This window comes from Pristis pectinata, chromosome 40, assembly GCF_009764475.1.
Source record: "Pristis pectinata isolate sPriPec2 chromosome 40, sPriPec2.1.pri, whole genome shotgun sequence".
NCBI classification, from domain to species: domain Eukaryota; kingdom Metazoa; phylum Chordata; class Chondrichthyes; order Rhinopristiformes; family Pristidae; genus Pristis; species Pristis pectinata.
In genome coordinates, this window is record NC_067443.1 from 5,405,516 (window position 1) to 5,423,593 (window position 18,078).

At 50.1% G+C, this 18,078-nt stretch overlaps 1 protein-coding gene across 1 annotated transcript in view; it reads left to right on the forward strand.

The window, feature by feature from the left end:
* rab13 (RAB13, member RAS oncogene family) overlaps window positions 1–16,679 on the forward strand; it is a 49,549-nt gene extending 32,870 nt beyond the window's left edge. Inside the window, exons 6-8 of the mRNA XM_052045661.1 lie at window positions 3,945–4,010; window positions 8,307–8,357; window positions 10,814–16,679. Coding sequence (XP_051901621.1) covers window positions 3,945–4,010; window positions 8,307–8,357; window positions 10,814–10,891 — 195 coding nt within the window. The 3' untranslated portion in view covers window positions 10,892–16,679. The remainder of the gene's footprint in view (window positions 1–3,944; window positions 4,011–8,306; window positions 8,358–10,813) is intronic.
* Window positions 16,680–18,078: the final 1,399 nt, after the last annotated feature.

Sequence of the window (18,078 nt, forward strand, 5' to 3'; positions counted from 1 at the left end):
ACCTTGAAGTACAACCTCTTTACCTCTGGAATCAGTCCAGTGAACCTTCTCTGAACCACTTCCAATGCAAGCACGTCCTTCCTCAAGTAAGGAAATCAAAGCTCCAGCTGCCCTGTTCACTTGTAGCAAGGATAACCCACAGTTCTATTTGCTCCACCCTGTGATGTGTCACAGGGCCATCGAGTAGTACAGCAAGGAAACAGGCCCTTCGGCCCAACTTGTCCATACCGACCATCTAAGCTAGTTCCATTTACCTGCGCTTGGCCCATATCCCTCTTAAACCTTTCCTATCCATGTACCTGTCCATTGGCTCTTAAATATTGTTCATGTACCCGCCTCAACTACTTTCTTTGGCAGCTCATTCCATATACCCACCACCCTCTGCATGCAGAAGATGCCCCTCAGGTTCCTGTTAAATCTTTCCCCTCTTACCTTAAACCTGTGCTCTCTAGTTTTTAACACAGAACAGTGCAGCACAGGAACAGGCCCTTCGGCCCACCATGTCTGTACCGACCATGACACTAAATTAAACTAATGCCATCTGCCTGCACGTGGTGTGTATCCCTCTCCTGGCTATTCATGTGCCTGTCTAAAGGCCTCTTAACTGTTGCCGTTGTATCTGCTCCCACCACCTCCCCGGGCAGTGTGTTCCAGGCACCCACAGCACCTCTGTGTTTTTAAAAAAAAAACTTGCCTCAATCACAATGAGGCATTTTATTTCAGTAATTCCTACACTGTCTAAATGTGAACTGTTTACCTTCACCATAACACAACGGAACTTCAAAATGGATACAGTTTGTTGTGAAAATCAGGAAAAAAATGAGATGCTGGAAATTTGAAATAAAACCCGAAAATTCCCAAGAATTGATTCCTTTTCCGGGAAAAGGACAGTGTGCATTCACCTTATCTATGCCCCTCATGATTTTATACACCTCTGTAAGGTCACCCCTCAGTTTCCTACACACCAAGGAATGAAGGCTCAGCCTGTCCAACCTCTCCCTATAACTCAAGTCCCGGCAACATTGCAGTAAATCTCCTGTGCGCCCTTTGCAACGTAATGACGTCCTTCCTCTAACAGGGTGACCAAAACCGTACACGATACTCCAGGTGTGGCCTCGCCAGTGTCTCTCCCCGATGTTCTATTGGCCTTCCTAATCACTTGCTGTACCTGTAACCTAACCAACTTGCTGCAGTCATTCAGCCCAACGAGTCCATACCAGTTCCCAGGAGAGACATCCAATCAGTCTCATCTATTCCAAGCTAGTCCCATCTGCCCGCATTTGGCCCACATCCCTCTAAACCTTTCCTATCCATGTACCTGTCCGAATGTCTTTTAAATGCTGTAACTGTACCCGCCTCTGGCAGCTCGTTCCATATACCCACCACCCTCTGTGCGGGGGGAAAACTTGTCCAATCTGACCTTCCCTAATTCCCTGCAGCCTCTCCTGTTTATCAAAATTACGTTTATCATCCTTTGAGCTGCAAAGCTTCCTCTTTGTGTGGACTCAGTTTTCAAGGCTCCACCCACTCAATGCCATCCTTTAACCTTAGTTGTGTGTACTATCTTAACTTTGAGGTGACTTGCAGACCATTGTTATGAGACTTGTCAGTTCAGTCTCTTTTAAGGTTCAAAATTATCCAGGGTGAATGCACACAGTCTTTTTTTTCCCAGGGAGGGGGAGCCAGGGACGAAGAGATTTGGTGGGGGGGGGGAACTTCTTCACACAGAAGGTGGCAGGTATCACAAGATCACAAGACGAGGGAGCAGAAGTAGGCCATTCGACCCATCGAGTCTGCTCCAAGGAAATGGGGAAAAAAGAAAAAGAAATGAGAAAAGTGGGGGGGGGGGGGGGGTGGGGGCGCATAAAAAACACTATTCTAACCCCAATTTCCGGCCTTATTCCCATATCTCTTGATACCCTGACTATTTAGATACCTATCTATCTCTTCCTTAAATGCCTCCAATGATCTGGCCTCCACTGCTGTACGTGGCAAGGAATTCTACAAATTCACCACCCTCTGGCTAAAGACCACAAATTCACCACCCTCTGGCTAAAGACCACAAATTCACCACCCTCTGGCTATGTGGATTGAGCTGCCAGAGGAAGTGGTTGAGGCAGGTACAGTAACAACATTTAAGGGACATTTGGACAGGTACATGGATAGGAAAGGTTTAGAGGGATATGGGGCAAATGGGACTAGCTCAGATGGGCAGCTTGGTCGGCATGGACGAGTTGGGCCGAAGGGCCTGTTTCCGTGCTGTATTGCTCTATGACTGTGGTTCCTTTTTAAATCTGCACCCTCTCACCTTAAACCTATGCCCTCTAGACTCCCCTACCCTGGGAACAAGACTGACCATCCACCTTATCTACGCCCCCCCACCTTCCCCATGATTTTATAAACCTTGATAAGGTCACCCCTCAGCCTCCTACGCTTCAAGTGCAAGGAAAAAGAGTCCCAGCCGATCCAGTTTCTCCTTGTAACTCCCCTAACGTCCTCGTGATTCTTTTCTGCACCCTTTCCGGCTTAATGACATTAATGTAGGGAAATGTCCACTTCCACCCCTCTAGACTCCTTGGGATCTGCTATATTTCAATCAGGCCCCCCTTCGCTCTCCTAAACTCCAGCCTGGCATCATTAGACAACACGTCCATTCGAGGTGTTGGACCAGTAGTGGTCTCCTTGCATCCCTTGCCAGAGTGCTGTGAGCCCAATGTGCTGCTTGATAAACCCAGCACTGAAGATTGGTGCGGAAACATTGACTTAGAGGGGATTGGGCTCTGGCGTAGAGTGACTGGCACTAATTGAAGAGCCAGCATAGTTGTGATGGGCCGAGAAGCCTCACTCACTGCTATTTAATTCTGTAAACACTGCAGGAGAAGGACTCGATGGATACTGTAGGGTGGTTCCCTGAGCAGACTGTCCAGACCATCTGGCAGAATGCCTCATCACCAGAACTCGCCAGCAAGCACCAAGACCTCGCTTGGCTGGCGGTGAGAGGGGCCCTCCCAGTCAAATCCTTCCTGCACGGTTGGAACATCAGTCCCAACGCGCGCTGCCCCCGGGAGGACTGCGCTCGGGATGAGATGGTCGCCCACCTCTTTGCGGGCTGTGGGTTTGCGAGGAGGATGTGGCAAAAGGTGCAAGGGTCCTTGTCAAGTTTCATCCCCAGCAGCTGTGTAACACAGGATTTTCTGATCTATGGGCCGTTCCCGGGGACACACACACAGACGGACATCAACTGCTGCTGGAAGGTCATCAACTCGGTGAAAGACGCCCTTTGGTCTGCCCGAAGCTTGTTGGTCTCCCAGCACTGCGAGATGTCCGTAGGGGAATGCTGCTGACTGGCACGTTCCAGGCTGCAGGAGTACGTGCTGAGGGATGCACTGAAGCTGGGTGCAGCCAACGCAACGGCTCGGTGGGGAAGGACTACAGTTTAAGGCTCTCCTGCCACTGGAGAGGGAGGGGCAGGGGCAGGCGAGGAAGCCCCTTAAATATTGTAAATATGGGATTGGGGTATCACCCCAGGGAGCCACACGAGTGGCATCGGTGCTGTGTTTTTTTTAAATATAAAAAGGTAACACTAATGATTGATCCGTACACGAATGTAAAGGCTTGCACTGTTTTTATTGTTGTATATAGTTTGTTTTTTATGACGAATAAAGTTTATTTTGGAATTTTAAAAAAATTAATTCTGTAAAAGTATTGGTGCTTTGAATCACTACAGCACCTGCTGTATTTAATCTCTCAGCAAAAACAAACTGCCGGAGGAACTCAGCAGCAAGAAGGGTCTCACCCCGAAACATCGACTGTCCATTCCCCTCCACAGATGCTGACTGACCCGCTGAGTTCCTCCAGCAGTTTGTTCTGGTTTTTTTTGCTCCAGATTCCAGCATCTGCAGTCTCTTAATCTCTCATTTTGCCTTTCACTGTCTTGACTGCAGCTGGCCAAGGATCACGGGATTCGATTCTTTGAAACGAGCGCCAAGTCGAGCTTGAACGTGGAAGAGGTGAGTCCATTTTTTTTTCCCCATCCGGTCGTAGCGGCTTCTGAACGAGCTCGTCCCGAGCTTAACCGTACCGTGTGTTGTAAGACAAATTTGTAAGTCCTCAAAGGGCAAGGACCCTAGACGCAGTCTTTGGAGTTAGAATGATTTATGTATAAAAGACAAACACAGGACAGGTTAAACAGGAACAAACACACACATACACACAGGCACATGGGTGATCGCGAACGTGGGGGAAATCACAACAAGGGTGAGGTGTGCGCGCACACACCCCACACACACCCACACAAACTGGGTACAAACAAATCAAGGAAGAAACACCTTGACTCAGTGCAAGTATCGGCTCTATGCTAGAGGGATATTCTAATTAATTACTCTTAAGCAGTGCACAGCTTACCTCAGCATCCCTCGGAGACAACAGAGACAGAACCAAGCATGTGGCACTCTTTATACTGGTGGTCCAGCCCAGGTAGTTCAAACAGGCCAGTCGCCCAAGTGTGCCAGGTACTAAGGTGTTTAAAGGGGCCAATGGTCAAGTGTGCCTGGATGGGTGGGGGGTGGAGCCACCCATCCAGCCCCCACTTGATTGACAGTGGTGTGTCTTCTGACCAAGTAGGTGCGGTGCTGTCCTCCAACCAGATGGGCTCAGTGTTGTCAAGTGACAGACATGACCTTCCACAATACACCGTGCCACAGTCCCACCATTGCATGAGAGTGGGAGCCAATTATTCAGCTCCTCTGCTACTTAATAAGACCAGGCCTCGTTTGATCGTTCGCTCTACATCACTGCCTGTTCCCCATAACCCTTTGTAGTCCAAAATCTACAATCACATAGTGTGGTGGGCACATAGAATGAGCTGCCAGAGGAGGTGATGGAGGCAGGCACAAGTACAATGTTTAAAAGACACTTGGATAGGTACATGGATAGGAAAGGCTTAGAGGGATCTGGGCCAAATGCAGGCAAATGGGAGTAGCTTAGCATCTTGGTCATTGAGTCACACAGCACAGAAACAGGCCTTTAGATCATAGAATCATAAAACAGTACAGCACAATACAGGCCCTTCAGCCCACAATGTTGTGCCGACCTTTAAACCTCACCTAAGACTATCTAACCCCTTCCTCTCACATATCCCTCTTTTACATTCCTCCATATGCTTATCTAGTAATCTCTTGAATTTGACCGATTATACCTGCCTCCACCACCGCCCCAGGCAGTGCATTCCATGCCCCAACCACTCCCTGGGTAAAAAGCCTTCCTCTGATATCTCCCTTGAACTTCCCACCCATTACTTTAAAGCCATCCCCTCTTGTATTGAGCATTGGTGCCCTGGGAAAGAGGTGCTGGCTGTCCACTCTATCTATTCCTCTTAATATTTTGTACACCTCTATCATGTCTCCTCTCATCCTCCTTCTCTCCAAAGAGTAAAGCCCTAGCTCCCTTAGTCTCTCCTCATAATGCATACTCTCTAAACCAGGCAGCATCCTGGTAAATCTCCTCTGCACCCTTTCCAATGCTTCCACATCCTTCCTATAAAGAGGCGACCAGAACTGGACACAGTACTGTAAGTGTGATCTAACCAGAGTTTTGCAGAGCTGCATCATAACCCTGAAACATAACCCTTCAGCCCAGCTGGTCCATGCTGACCAAAATTCCCATCCTAAGTTAGTCCCACTTGCCTGTGTTTGGCCCATATCCCCCTCAACCTTTCCTGTCCATGGACCTGTCCAATGCCTTCGGTTGGCATGGACGAGTGGGGCCAAAGGGCCTGTTTCCCTGTCGTTTAATTGCCATCCAATAATCTGGGAAATCTGCTGGTCTGCCACCACCAAAGTCTCGAGGGCGTCGGGTTATCGGAATTTTATTGGGGTTAAATTCCAGGGACAAGGAGAGGCTAACTCACAGCAGCGGTAGGTCTTGTGTTCAAGTTTATTGCTGTCATTGGCATTTATACCTCGTGTATGTATGTATGCCTTAAAATTAGCTTTCTGTAGCGGCAGCAGAGTACATTACAAGACAAGGACAAACATAAGTTAACATAAACTTCAACTAACAAATTGTACATGATTTGCATGTGAGCAAAATAACTATAGAAATATAAAATTCTAAATGAACATAACCACTCAATAAGGGGCATGGTAATGTAGTGGTTAGCGTAACGCTTTACAGCACCAGCGACCCGGGTTCAATTCCGGCCGCTGTCTGTAAGGAGTTTGTACGTTCTCCCTGTGTCTGTGTGGGTTTCTTCCGGGTGCTCCGGTTTCCTCCACATTCCAAAGACGTACGGGTTAGGAAGTTGTGGGCATGCTATGATGGCGCCGGAAGCGTGGCAACACTTGCAGGCTGCTCCCAGAACACTCTCCGCAAAAAGATGCATTTCACAGCGTGTTTCGATGTACATGTGACTAATAAAGAGATCTTATCTTATCACGGCACCACTTTCCTGCAATAATCCCTTAAACCTCAGCCTGTAATGTGAAAATGAATCCGGATTTAATCGGAATCTGGAACAAAATGGCCCCTGGGTGTGTCCTGTTGCTCAGTTTCCACATCCCTTTACATTTATATGCTCTGGTAATTTGAGAACCTTTGACCAAATTTACGGTTCAGAGAGTGGGGGGAGAAAATGCATGCAGAGCTTTCTTTTTCTCTCTTGCTCCTCCATTAATTAAAGGTAAATGGGGCTTAAAATAACCAGGGCTTTTCCTGGGGAACTAAGCCTTGTGCCAGCCCAGGGAGTCCACTTCCTGGTGAGTCATAAGTCAGATAAAGGCCACCGTTTGCATCCCCACTCCTTGCTTTGATCTATGTTAACCCTCGCTCGGAGTCGTTGATCCCTGTGCACACTGATCAGCTGTGGCTCCCATCAGAGCCCAGCCTGGGATTCTTGCTCTTGTTCGTAATCCATCCACACCCTCCCCTTCTGCTCCCTGGCAGGCGTGCAAGATCCCAGGACATTTGTTTGAACAGTCCCTCCTACATCCCGAGCTCTGTGTTAATTGCTCTGAGATGTAGGCCTGATCTTTGCTTAAAAAAAACGAGGTGGCAATTCTTTTCTGAGTATCATGAGTCTTGGAACGCTCTCCCTCCTAAGAGTGCACGAAGCAGAGCCTTTGAAGATGTTTTAGATTCTTGAGTGAGGGAGAAAGGCTACCATGGGAAAGCGGAGTCAAAACTACGATCGGATCAGTGTCAAATGGCAGAACAACCTCAAGGGGCTAAATGGCCGACTGCTGCTCCTGATTTATACAATCACATAAAATAAAGATGAACACGTACCACCAGGCTCAAGGACAGCTTCTATCCCGCTGTTATCAGACTCTTGAACGGATCTGTTACACGCTAAAAGATGATCTCCCAATCTACCTCATTATGGCCCTTGCACTTTATTTGTCTGCCTGCACTGCACTTTCTCTGTAACTGTAACACTATATTCCCTTTTCCCTTTGTACCACCTCCCCTAATCACTACAGTTTAGCAACACTAAGATAAGGTCTCTTTATTAGTCACATGTACATCGAAACACACAGTGAAATGCATCTTTTGAGTAGTGTTCGGGGGGGGGGGGGCAGCCCACAAGTGTCACCACGCTTCCGGTGCCAACATAGCATGCCCACAACTTCCTAACCCGTACGTCTTTGGAATGTGGGAGGAAACCGGAGCACCCGGAGGAAACCCACGCAGACACGGAGAGAACATACAAACTCCTGACAGACAGCGGCAGGAATTGAACCCGGGTCGCTGGCGTTGTAATAGCATTGCTCTAATTGCCACACTACCGTGCCCGCCATAACACTATGATCACTTTGCACTAAAATGGACTTTTTGTTCTAATTGTGTTCTTTCTTGTAAGAATTGTGTATAATTTGTTTTTCTTGTGAATGCTGCTTATCTGATGCTACGTGCCTGCGATGCTGCTGCAGGCAAGTTTTTCTTTGCACCTGTGCATAGATGTACTGTGCATATGACAATAAACTCCACTTTGTACATGTATGGAATGATCTGTATGGATGGCATACAAAACAAAAGCTTTTCACTGTATCTGGGTACATGTGACAACAATAAACCAATTACCATTGTTTTCTGTGGGAGCTTCCTGTGCACTAACTGGCTGCTGTGCCTCCTGCAACAGCACCAGTTCTTCCTCGAGATCTCCCGCGCAAATCCATTCCCTAATCCTGGCTTCAAAAGTAACTAGCCGTGCAGATTTTCCAAGGGGACAGTTGTTGGTTGACTTGCATGTAGTTTTTATTTGTCTGTATTTTTTCGTTTTGTCAAATTTTGTGTCTGATTTTCAACAGGCTTTCCAGTCCCTGGCTCACGACATATTGATAAAGTCGAGCAAGAAGTCGGTAAGTTTACTGCAGAGTCGACATTCTTGTGATGCATCATCTCGCTATTCCCCCAAGTGGAAGGATTGCATTTCACCAAACTTGGGTTGTTCTCTCTGGAGCAGCGGAGGCTGAGGGGAGAGCTGACAGAATCTTATAAAATTACAAGAGGCATAGATAGGGTAGACAGTCAGAATCCTTTTCCCCAGGGTTAGAAATGTCAGACACCATAGAGGACGTGCATTTAAGGTGAAAGGGGGAAAGTTTAAAGCAGATGTGCAGGGCAACTTTTTTTTACACCGAGAGTGGTGGGTGCCTGGAACAGGCTGCCAGGGGTGGTGGTGGAGGCAGATACGATAGTAACGTTTAAGAGGCTTTTAGATAGGCAGGGAATGGAGGGATGTGGATTATGTGCAGGCAGAAGGGATTTGGTTTAATTTGGCATCATGTTCAGCACAGACATGGTGGGCCGAAGGGCCTGTTCCTGTGCTGCACTGTTTTTGTTCTATGTAAACCCCTTCCCTCTTTGCCTGCTCCTCAATCTGTATAAGACGATGAGGGTATGATGATAAGATATCTTTATTAGTCACATGTACATCGAAACACACAGTGAAATATGTCTTTTGCGTCAAGTGTTCTGGGGGCAGCCCGCAAGTGTCGCCACGCTTCCGGCGCCAACATATCATGCCCACAACTTCCTAACCCATACGTCTTTGGAATGTGAGAGGAAACCGGAGCACCTGGAGGAAACCCACACAGACACAAGGAGAACATACAAACTCCTTACAGACATCAGCGGGAATTGAACCCGGTTCGCTAGCACTGTAATAGCGTTACGCTAACTGCTACACTACCGTGCCTGCCCTCTGTATAGGTCCTCCGGGGCTGCAGGCATCTGCTGCTGGGCGGGAACAGGGAATTTCCCCTTGCCTTCTCTCCCTGGGGCGATACATTCGGGGGGGGGGGGGGAGGGACTGGGGAGCACTGAGCAGACTCACTCGCTCGCTCACTGAGTACAGCTGGCGGCCACTCTTCCCACTCGCTCTCCCGTCACAGCCAGGTTACGAATTTTGGGTTACGAACAGTTCTCAGGAACGGAACCCCTGTCGTAACCTGGGGCCTGCCTGTAACTTTTTTTCCCTCTGCATTCCTGTTCCAATCCTTCCAGAGCCCCACCTTCTTCACCGTCTCAGAATCCCTACAGCCCGTCCTGTCAGTGTTGGTTCCTTGAGAGTGGGACTCCTTGTAGCCCCCACCCCATCTCGATCCAAGATGGAGCGTTGTCACGCTATTCGACCAAGTTTCAGGTGTGCGGTGGGGGGGGGGAGAGGAGGGCACATTCAGTGTCCAAACGGTGGGATAGGAGCGCAAGGGATAGTAGGCCATTCGGACCCTCGAGCCTGGCCTTGCCATTTGGCAGGACAGCGGGCTCAGCTCCACTTCCCCTACAGACCCAAGACTCTGTCCGGATTCAACGACTCCATGTCCGCCGGGTTCTGGGGCAGAGAACTCCAAAGGTTCACAGCCTTCTGAGGGGGGAAATTCCTCCTCATTTCCATTCCGAGTGGGCAATTCCTTCAGCCTGAAACTCTGCCTCGTGGTTCTTGGGAACAATCTCCCAGCATCTCTCTTGAGATGTTTCAGTGAGGATCCAATCTAAACTCCAATGAACGTCAGCTTATCAATTATCTCCTGGGTTTCCTGAACAAGGGGTGCCCTCATTGTAGAGTTGTACAGCACAGAAATAGGCCCTTTCGCCCACCAAGTCTGTGCCGGCCATCAACCCATTTACTCCAATCCCATTCTATTCTTCCCATCAGCTCCCCCCCCCCACCCACCCCGACTCTTCCCCTCACCCACACACCAGTGGGGAGAGGGAGGCAACCGGAGCACCCAGGGGAGAACTGGCAAACACACACACACACACACACACACACACACACACACACACACACACACACACACACCTCCCCTGCCAGCCAGAGGTGGGGATCGAACTGCTACTGTGAGCAGCTTCTCGGGAAACGGCATCACGCTCAGGGGAAACTGGAAGGAAGGCGCAGATTTACACTGCACCAGACATACCACATGGGAACAGATCATTTCGCCCCCGACGATGCACTGGGAAAGCGCTCTTGATCTTCCCAACAAGGCTGCAGGATTTTGATATCGACCTGATGAATCCAGACACACGAGAGACTGCAGATGCTGGAATCTGGAGGAACTCAGCGGGTCAGGCAGCATCTGTGGAGGGCAATGGACAGTCGACATTTGGGGTTGAGGCTGTCCATCGACTTCCACAGATGCTGCCTGACCCACTGAATTCCCCCAAAGCCTTGGTGCTTTGGCACAAACGGTTAGTTGGATGTCTGATCTCAACTGGGAGGGAGTGTTACCCAACAACTTTGTGAACCTGAAGTTGCCGACAACACATCTCCCTTGTGTCTGACTCGCTTTTTGTCTTCTCCCGATCCTAGGGCATCGGTTCTCCGGGCTCCAAGGCTCCGCTGGACAGTCCGCAGAAGACCAGTTCCTCCAAGTGCTCCTTGATTTAAACCTAGTAACCCCGCAGACACCACAGAGCTTCAGAACCGCCTGACTGACCGTCTGCGGATAACTTATTGAATTCAGCCCTCTGGACCTGTCTGTGTGGGATGGATCAGTCAAATCACTCTGACATCTCATGGTTTGTGTTCACTCCAATCCAATCCATCCCACTGTCTCCCCTCTCCAACCATGGGTTACTCTGCATCCTCTCTACCTCCTTTCCCCTTTTTTTCCTCTTTTTCTCTCTCCCTCTTCTCTCCCTCTCTCTTTTTCTCTCATTTTGCCTCTCTTTTTCTCTCATTTTGCCTCTTTTTTTTTGCCCTCACTGGCATTTCCCCCAATAGCTCGACGTACCCAGTCTGGAAAACAGTGTCTAACCTTTGCTTTGCTCTATGTTCTTTCATCATCTCTGGATACCACTGTAATTGGGGACCAAAGGGAGTGAGGCTGGAAGGAGGATTGGGAGTCTCCACTCGTCTTCTACAAGAGGCCCACACCAGGGAGGGGAGATGGGGGTTGGACACGAGCTGTGCATCAGATCTGCGATGTTTCTACCAATGTATTATGCAGTGCAGTGTTACAAACTTTTTTACGTTATTGCATTCTGAAGAGCGAGACTTCCTTCATCCTTTGAGGTACTTGGCAGGAAAACAGTGGAGCTTCCCATCTGCCTACTTTGAAATTCCCAGTCCCCGTGCGAGCAGAGTGAATACTTCTGGTCACACTGGGATGGAAGGTGATTCTACTCCAATATCACCCCCCTCCCTCCAAACACTTCAACATTAAACTAGAATGGAGGAAGATCCTGGGAGGTTGATAGGCCAATACCAATCAAAGGCCAATGCACCAGTCTTTCCTCCCTCTTCCCCCACGCACAACTTCATGTGATGTGCCTCATCCAGTGTCCTAATGTATCAGCTAATGCCAGAAGCACCAACAGTTCGGGGAGACGTGAGGTTTCCCTGAATTCATGGGAGACTCGACCTGGGGAACTGGCAATGGACCCAGTCCCCTCGCCACCTGGGATTACCCCTGCAGGCCAACGGCAGCTCTGATTTGCATTTGACTGACTCCTCCAGATGGGACACTTGTATTGGGTTGGAGGAGAGGGATAGGACAGGCTTCCAATGAGGACCGGATTGTGCCTCCCCGTTCAACGATAGCCACCGGCTGGCTCTAACGCCTCTGGATTGTGGGTTCGAACCCCACTGCCGAGAGATGTGAGCAAAAGAATCCAGGTTGACTCCTGGGACCACAGTCTTCCAGGATTGGACTGAGTACCACCTGCACTCTCCCAGGAGAACATAAGAAAACTCCCCATATCTATTGGAAGTTGTCCACTGGGTTCCCTTCCCCCCCCCCCACCCACCCGACAGCCATCACTTGAAAACACCTTGCTGTGTGGGATCTTGCTGTGCATCAGTGGGTTGGCCGTGGAACACTTTGGGAGGTCCCCGGGGATGCTATGCCAACACAGGCCTTTCTTCCTAGCACCAGCATTGCCATCTAAGGGGCCGGGGGGGGGGCGGAGGAGGTGGAGCCAAGAGAAGCTTGTGGCGGCTCTGGTTTAAGGTGCGGAGAAACGTTGGATTTATAGTTGGCCGTTTTGGGGGGGCAGGAAAGGTTCTGGTGAAGCGTCCTCCCGATAGGAGGTGGGGCTGGCGGACGAGCTGGGGGTGAATGTGGTTGGAGCATACTGAGGACGGCCAATAGTCCGCAACAGGGGAAGTGGGGTGTTGTATATTGCACACTTTCCTCCCCAGGGCTGGTGGAAAATGAGTAGTGGTGCGTCCACTTGCAATCTCCCCTCGGAGGCACTGATCAAGAAAGGTCCTGTAAACAAAGGTAACAGGAGGACACCATTTAGTTCCAATTCCACCACACCATCTTATCCTCTACCTCATCCCCCTTCAGTCTCCCGGTCACCCAAGACTCCTGACCCTGGGCAAGCCTCTGGTCCCAATTGCTCTCCTGCCATTGGCCGGCCTGCCTGTCACTCTTGCGACCGATGCGGCTAATCGGTGGGTCATCTCTGCAGGCGATTGGTCAGTCCCGCCGTCAGTCATCCAGGTGGTTGCAGCTTTTGACCTGTGGAGGGTGCAGCTCGGAAGCCAGTTGTCTGCTGCTGAGGGCTGCACAAAGGAGATGAGACTGAGGTCTGCCCTACACCTTGGACCAGTGGGGGCACCTCCTGGCCTCTTGTGAACCAGGGCAGCCTCCTTGGGAACCTGGGAAACATTGGCAAGGTCCTGTTGACTACTACAAAGGCATTGGGTAGAGATGGTCCAGAGGTATGACTTGGTAACAGCAATGTAATGGTTCTGGACAGGTGCAGGTGTGAGGAGAGATGTAGATAGCACCACTGTTAGTTCTTTTCCCTTGATCGAAACATGTTGGCATTTCAAATCCTTACTAGTTGTAGAGAGAAACAGCACTTGAAGCATCCCGCATCAATCTCATTTTTTATTCTCCCTACATTCCCATCAATCAACCCCCTACCCCCCACGTTCTGCCGTTTAGCATGATATAGGAGCAGAGTTAGGCCATTCAGCCCATCAGGTCTGCTCCACCTTCAAGCGTAGCTGATTTTTTTTCAACCGCATTCTCCTCATAACCTTTAACCCCCTTGCTAATCCAGAACCAATCAATCTCAGCCTTAAATACACCCAGTGACTTGGCCTCCACTGCCCTCTGTGGCAACAAATTCCACAGATTCACCACCCTCTGGCTGAAGAAATTCCTCCTCATCTCAACTTTAAAGGGACGTCCCTTTTATTCTGAGGCTGTGCCCTCAGATCCTCGACTCTTCCACTGATGGAAACATCCTCTCCACGTCCACTCTATCCAAGCCTTTCTGTATCCCGTAGGTTTCAATGAGATCCCTCCCTCCCCTCATCCTTCTGAACTCCATGTCACATGTCCAGAGACATCAAACACCCCCATTTACCCACACACTAGGGGCAATTTACAGTGGCCAGTTACCCCGCTGACCTTGCATGGCTTTGGGATGTGGGAGGAAACACACACACATACAGCGCCAGAGGTCAGGATCGAACCCAGGTCTCCGGAGCCGAGAGGCAGCAGTCTTACCCACTGTGCCACAGTACTGCTCAAGTTTTAAGTCTGACTTGGAGAGACTTTGCAATTGAGAGGGGTGAGAATGTGGAACTCACTCCCGTGGCAAGGGGAGTTGAAATAAAGAGCAAGGAGAGGGTTTAAGGGGAAGCTGAATAAACGCTCAAGGGAAAAAGGAAAGGAAGGCTGAGGTGATGGAGGGAGGAGCCTCGGGTTGAACGAGATACCATGATGGACCTCCTGCCATACGGAGGAAGCTGAATAGGGGTAGAAATGAAGGGAATTTGGCATCTATGCTGTAAGGCCTGAAGAGGTAACTGGACCACACAAAGTGTCCAACCAGGCAGTGAAGGCTGAGTGCCCATCTGATAGAGCTGGACGATGGACCCAGCAAGGGAGTAGTGGTGTCAACAGTGTTACCATTGACCACCCCGCCAATAGGAAGGGGGAAACCAACAGTTATTCCAGTCCCCTTCCCTCTCTGGAGAGGTTGGGAAGCGACGATCCAAGTGGTCTGTCGTGTGCTACTTGGCACCCAGTGTTCAAGGAGAATGGGGTTAGCTTGAGGTAGGGAGGAGGTCCCACATGTGGAGAACACATTGAGGAGAACCCCGACTGACAAAGCAACCAAGCAGCTGGAAATTGGGAGCCGGGACGCACCTTTCTGTCAAACTCCCTCAGGGAATATGGTCATCTTCCCCTGGCTGGCTGCAGTGGGGAACATCACCCACAGGTCCTCGCCTCTCCTCAGACATTCCCAGGATCCTGAAGGATTGGAGCCTCCGTAAAAAGTGTTTCTGTGCCAGGTTGGTGGTAGTGCCCTTTTTCGGTGTCGGTGTCCTCACAAGCAGAATTGGAATTGGTTTATTATTGTCACGCGTCCCGAGATACACCGATAAGTTTTTGCTTGTGTGCCATCCAGATAGATCATTCCGTACACAAGTCCATCGAGTAGTAGTACAAAAAGAAAACAGATTGCAGAATATAGAGTCACAGAGAAAGTGCAGTGCAGGCAGACAAAGTGCAAGGGCCACGACGAGGTAGGTCGGGAGATCGAGAGTTCATCTTCTAGCATGTGAGAGGTCCATTCAAGACGGTGGGATGGAAGCTGCCCTTGAGCCTGGCGGTGCGTGCTCTCAGGCTTTTGTATCTTCTGCCCGACGGGAGAGGGGAGAAAAGAGAATGGATAGGAGGGATCCTTGGTTCTGTCGGACGCTTTCCCGAGGCAGCCGGAAGTGTAGACAGAGTCAGTGGAGGGGAGGCTGGTTTTCATGAAGGACTGGACTGCGTTCACAGCTCTGCAGTCTCAGGCAGAGCCCTCGTGACCAAATGCTTTGTCCAGAAGTAGGTTTGTCAGAGGGTCTTAAAGGAGGAACCAAGAGGCGGAGAGGCTTAAGGGGGAATTCCAGAGCTTGAACTGAAGACGTGGCAGAGCCCAGGAGGGCTGGAATTAGAGGAGCAAGGAGATCTTGGATAGGGTTTAATCACGGTGAAAGAATTTGGTTACACCAGCTTCAAAAGAAGATAAATTGATCTATTGTAAGTAGTTTGTTTTCTCTGGAGCGTCGGAGGCTGAGGGGAGACCTGGTAGAAGTTCATAAAATTACGAGAGGCATAGATAGGGTAGACAGAGTCTCCTTCCCAGGGTAGAAATGTCAAGTACTAGAGGGCATGCATTTAAGGCGAAGGGGGCAAGTTCTTTTGCACAGGTGCCTGGAATCGGCTGCCGGGGTGGTGGTGGAAGCAGATATGATGGTAGGGTTCAAGCTTTTACATGGAGGAATTTGGACCATGTGTGGGCAGCAGGGATTTAGTTTAATTTGGCATCGTGTTCGGCACAGACATGGTGGGCCGAACGGCCTGTTCCTGTGCTGTACTGTTCTAATGTTTACTTGTCTCCTGGACCCCACTACAAAGGCTGAGCTTGGGATGTTGCCTTTGAGGGTTTCTTTCACCGTTCTCAGAGCCCTGTCTGCCAACACCATCAAAACTCTTCACCCGACCTCGAACTACTAGGTTAACAGGCATTGATCTCCCCACCGCTGGCCGCACCTCACAAGAGGTGTCTTGAATCCACCCTCCCAGCTGGGTCAGTGGCTCACGGGAGGGAGTCCCACTCCGGAGGGCTAACCCAGGCCAACAGTCCCCACTGCCAGGACTGGACAGAGTGTCACAGTGTCAGAGGTACTGCCTTCTGGCTGAGATGCTCAACCCAAAAGGCGGTACCTCTGACACCGTGGCACTCTTCTGCGCTCTGGGTTGGAAGTAAGAGAAGGTTTCACTGGGGAATGAGCCTGGGTGCTGTCCACTATGTCCCCTCAACTAACCAGGGTTGTGGGATCTTACTGTGCCACGTTTCCACCATTTCAGTTTTTATTGTGTCGTACTTTAAAGTAGATGTTGTGAAAGACGTTATATAAATGTAACTACTTCCATTGTTTGTGCTTTTCTTTCTCATGTAACCATTTTGTTTCCCATGTGCGTGTGACAGTGCAGTGATCACGTGAAGGACACTTCCATGTTGTGTAAACGTTCCTCTGTGTGGGAGCATTGTTTCTGGACTTCAACCACGCCCACCAACCTGTGTTTGTCCGCTGCAGTGCCTTGAACTTTCACATTATCACCCCAATTCACAAATCCCCATATTGTTTAACGTACCTCATCAGCTCCAACTGTGCTCAGAAATCTCTGCACTCCCCCACATCCAGTCCCTAAATATCTCACTTTCTCTCCCTCCCTCTGCCCCTTCTCTCCTCTCTCTCTCTCTCTCTCTCTGCCCCCTCCCCCCTCTCTCTGCCCCCCCCTCTCTGCCCCCCCTCTCTCTGCCCCTCCCCTCTCTCTCTCTCTGCCCCCCTCTCTCTCTGCCCCCTCCCCCCTCTCTCTCTGCCCCCTCCCCCTCTCTCTCTGCCCCCTCCCCTCTGCCCCCTCCCCTCTCTCTGCCCCCCTCCCCTCCCCTCTCTCTCTCTGCCCCCTCCCCCCTCTCTCTCTGCCCCCTCCCCTCTCTCTCTCTCTCTGCCCCCTCCCTCCCTCTCTCTCTCTCTGCCCCCTCCCCTCTCTCTCTCTCTTTCTGCCCCCTCCTCTCTTTCTGCCCCCTTCTCTCTCTCTCACCTCTCTCTCTCTCTCTCTCACCTCTCTCTCTCTCTCTCTCTCTCTCTCTCTCTCTCACCTCTCTCCCCCACAGCTAGGTTCAATCCTTGCTTCTGCTGCTGTCTGTGTGGAGTTTGCACGTCTCCGTGAGGGTATCCTCCAGGTGCTGCAGTTCCCTCACACATCCCAGAGACGTGCGGGGTTGGTGGGTTAACGGCCCTCTGTAAATCACCCCCTAGTGTGTAGGAGAGCGGCGGGGAGTGGACGGGAATGTGGCCCCACAGGTCCCCTTTAAATCTTTCCCCTCTCACCTTAAACCTGCGCCCTCTAGTTTTAACTCCCCTGCCCTGGGGAAAAGACAGTGACCCTCCACCTTGTCTACACCCCTCATGATTTTATAAACCTCTATAAGACCACCCCTCGGCCTCCTTCACTCCAGAGAAAACAGACCCAGCCTGTCCAGTCTCTCCTTGTCACTCAAGCCCTCCAGTCCCAGTAACATCCTTGTGAATCTTTTTTGCTGGGATTGAAGCTGGGATTGAAGAGGGATCGAGGCTATTCAGCCCACAGATCTCGTGCTGACTCCCTGCAAAAGTAGTCCAGTCTTTCCCCTTGCCGAGCTTTTTCTCCGTAGGTCCATGTTTTCTTTATTCCCTCAAGTTGCTATTCCCTTTCGCCCAAACCAACAAAATAAAACGTTCAGCAGGTCAGGCAGCATGCATGAAGAGAGAAACAGACAAAGTTTCAAGTCAATAACTTTTCGGCAGTACTGGGAGAAGTGGGAAGTAAACCAGTGAAACTCCGATAATCCAGCACTCAAGTGTGATGGTTTACTGTCAATTACTTCTATAACACTTTACTGTAAGTAAGTTACAGTAAAGCTTTTGATAATCATAGAATCATAGAACAGTACAGCACAATACAGGCCCTTTGGCCCACAATATTGTGCCAACCTTTAAACCTCACCTAAGACTATCTAACCCCTTCCTCCCACATATCCCTCTATTTTAAATTTCTCCATATGCTTATCTAG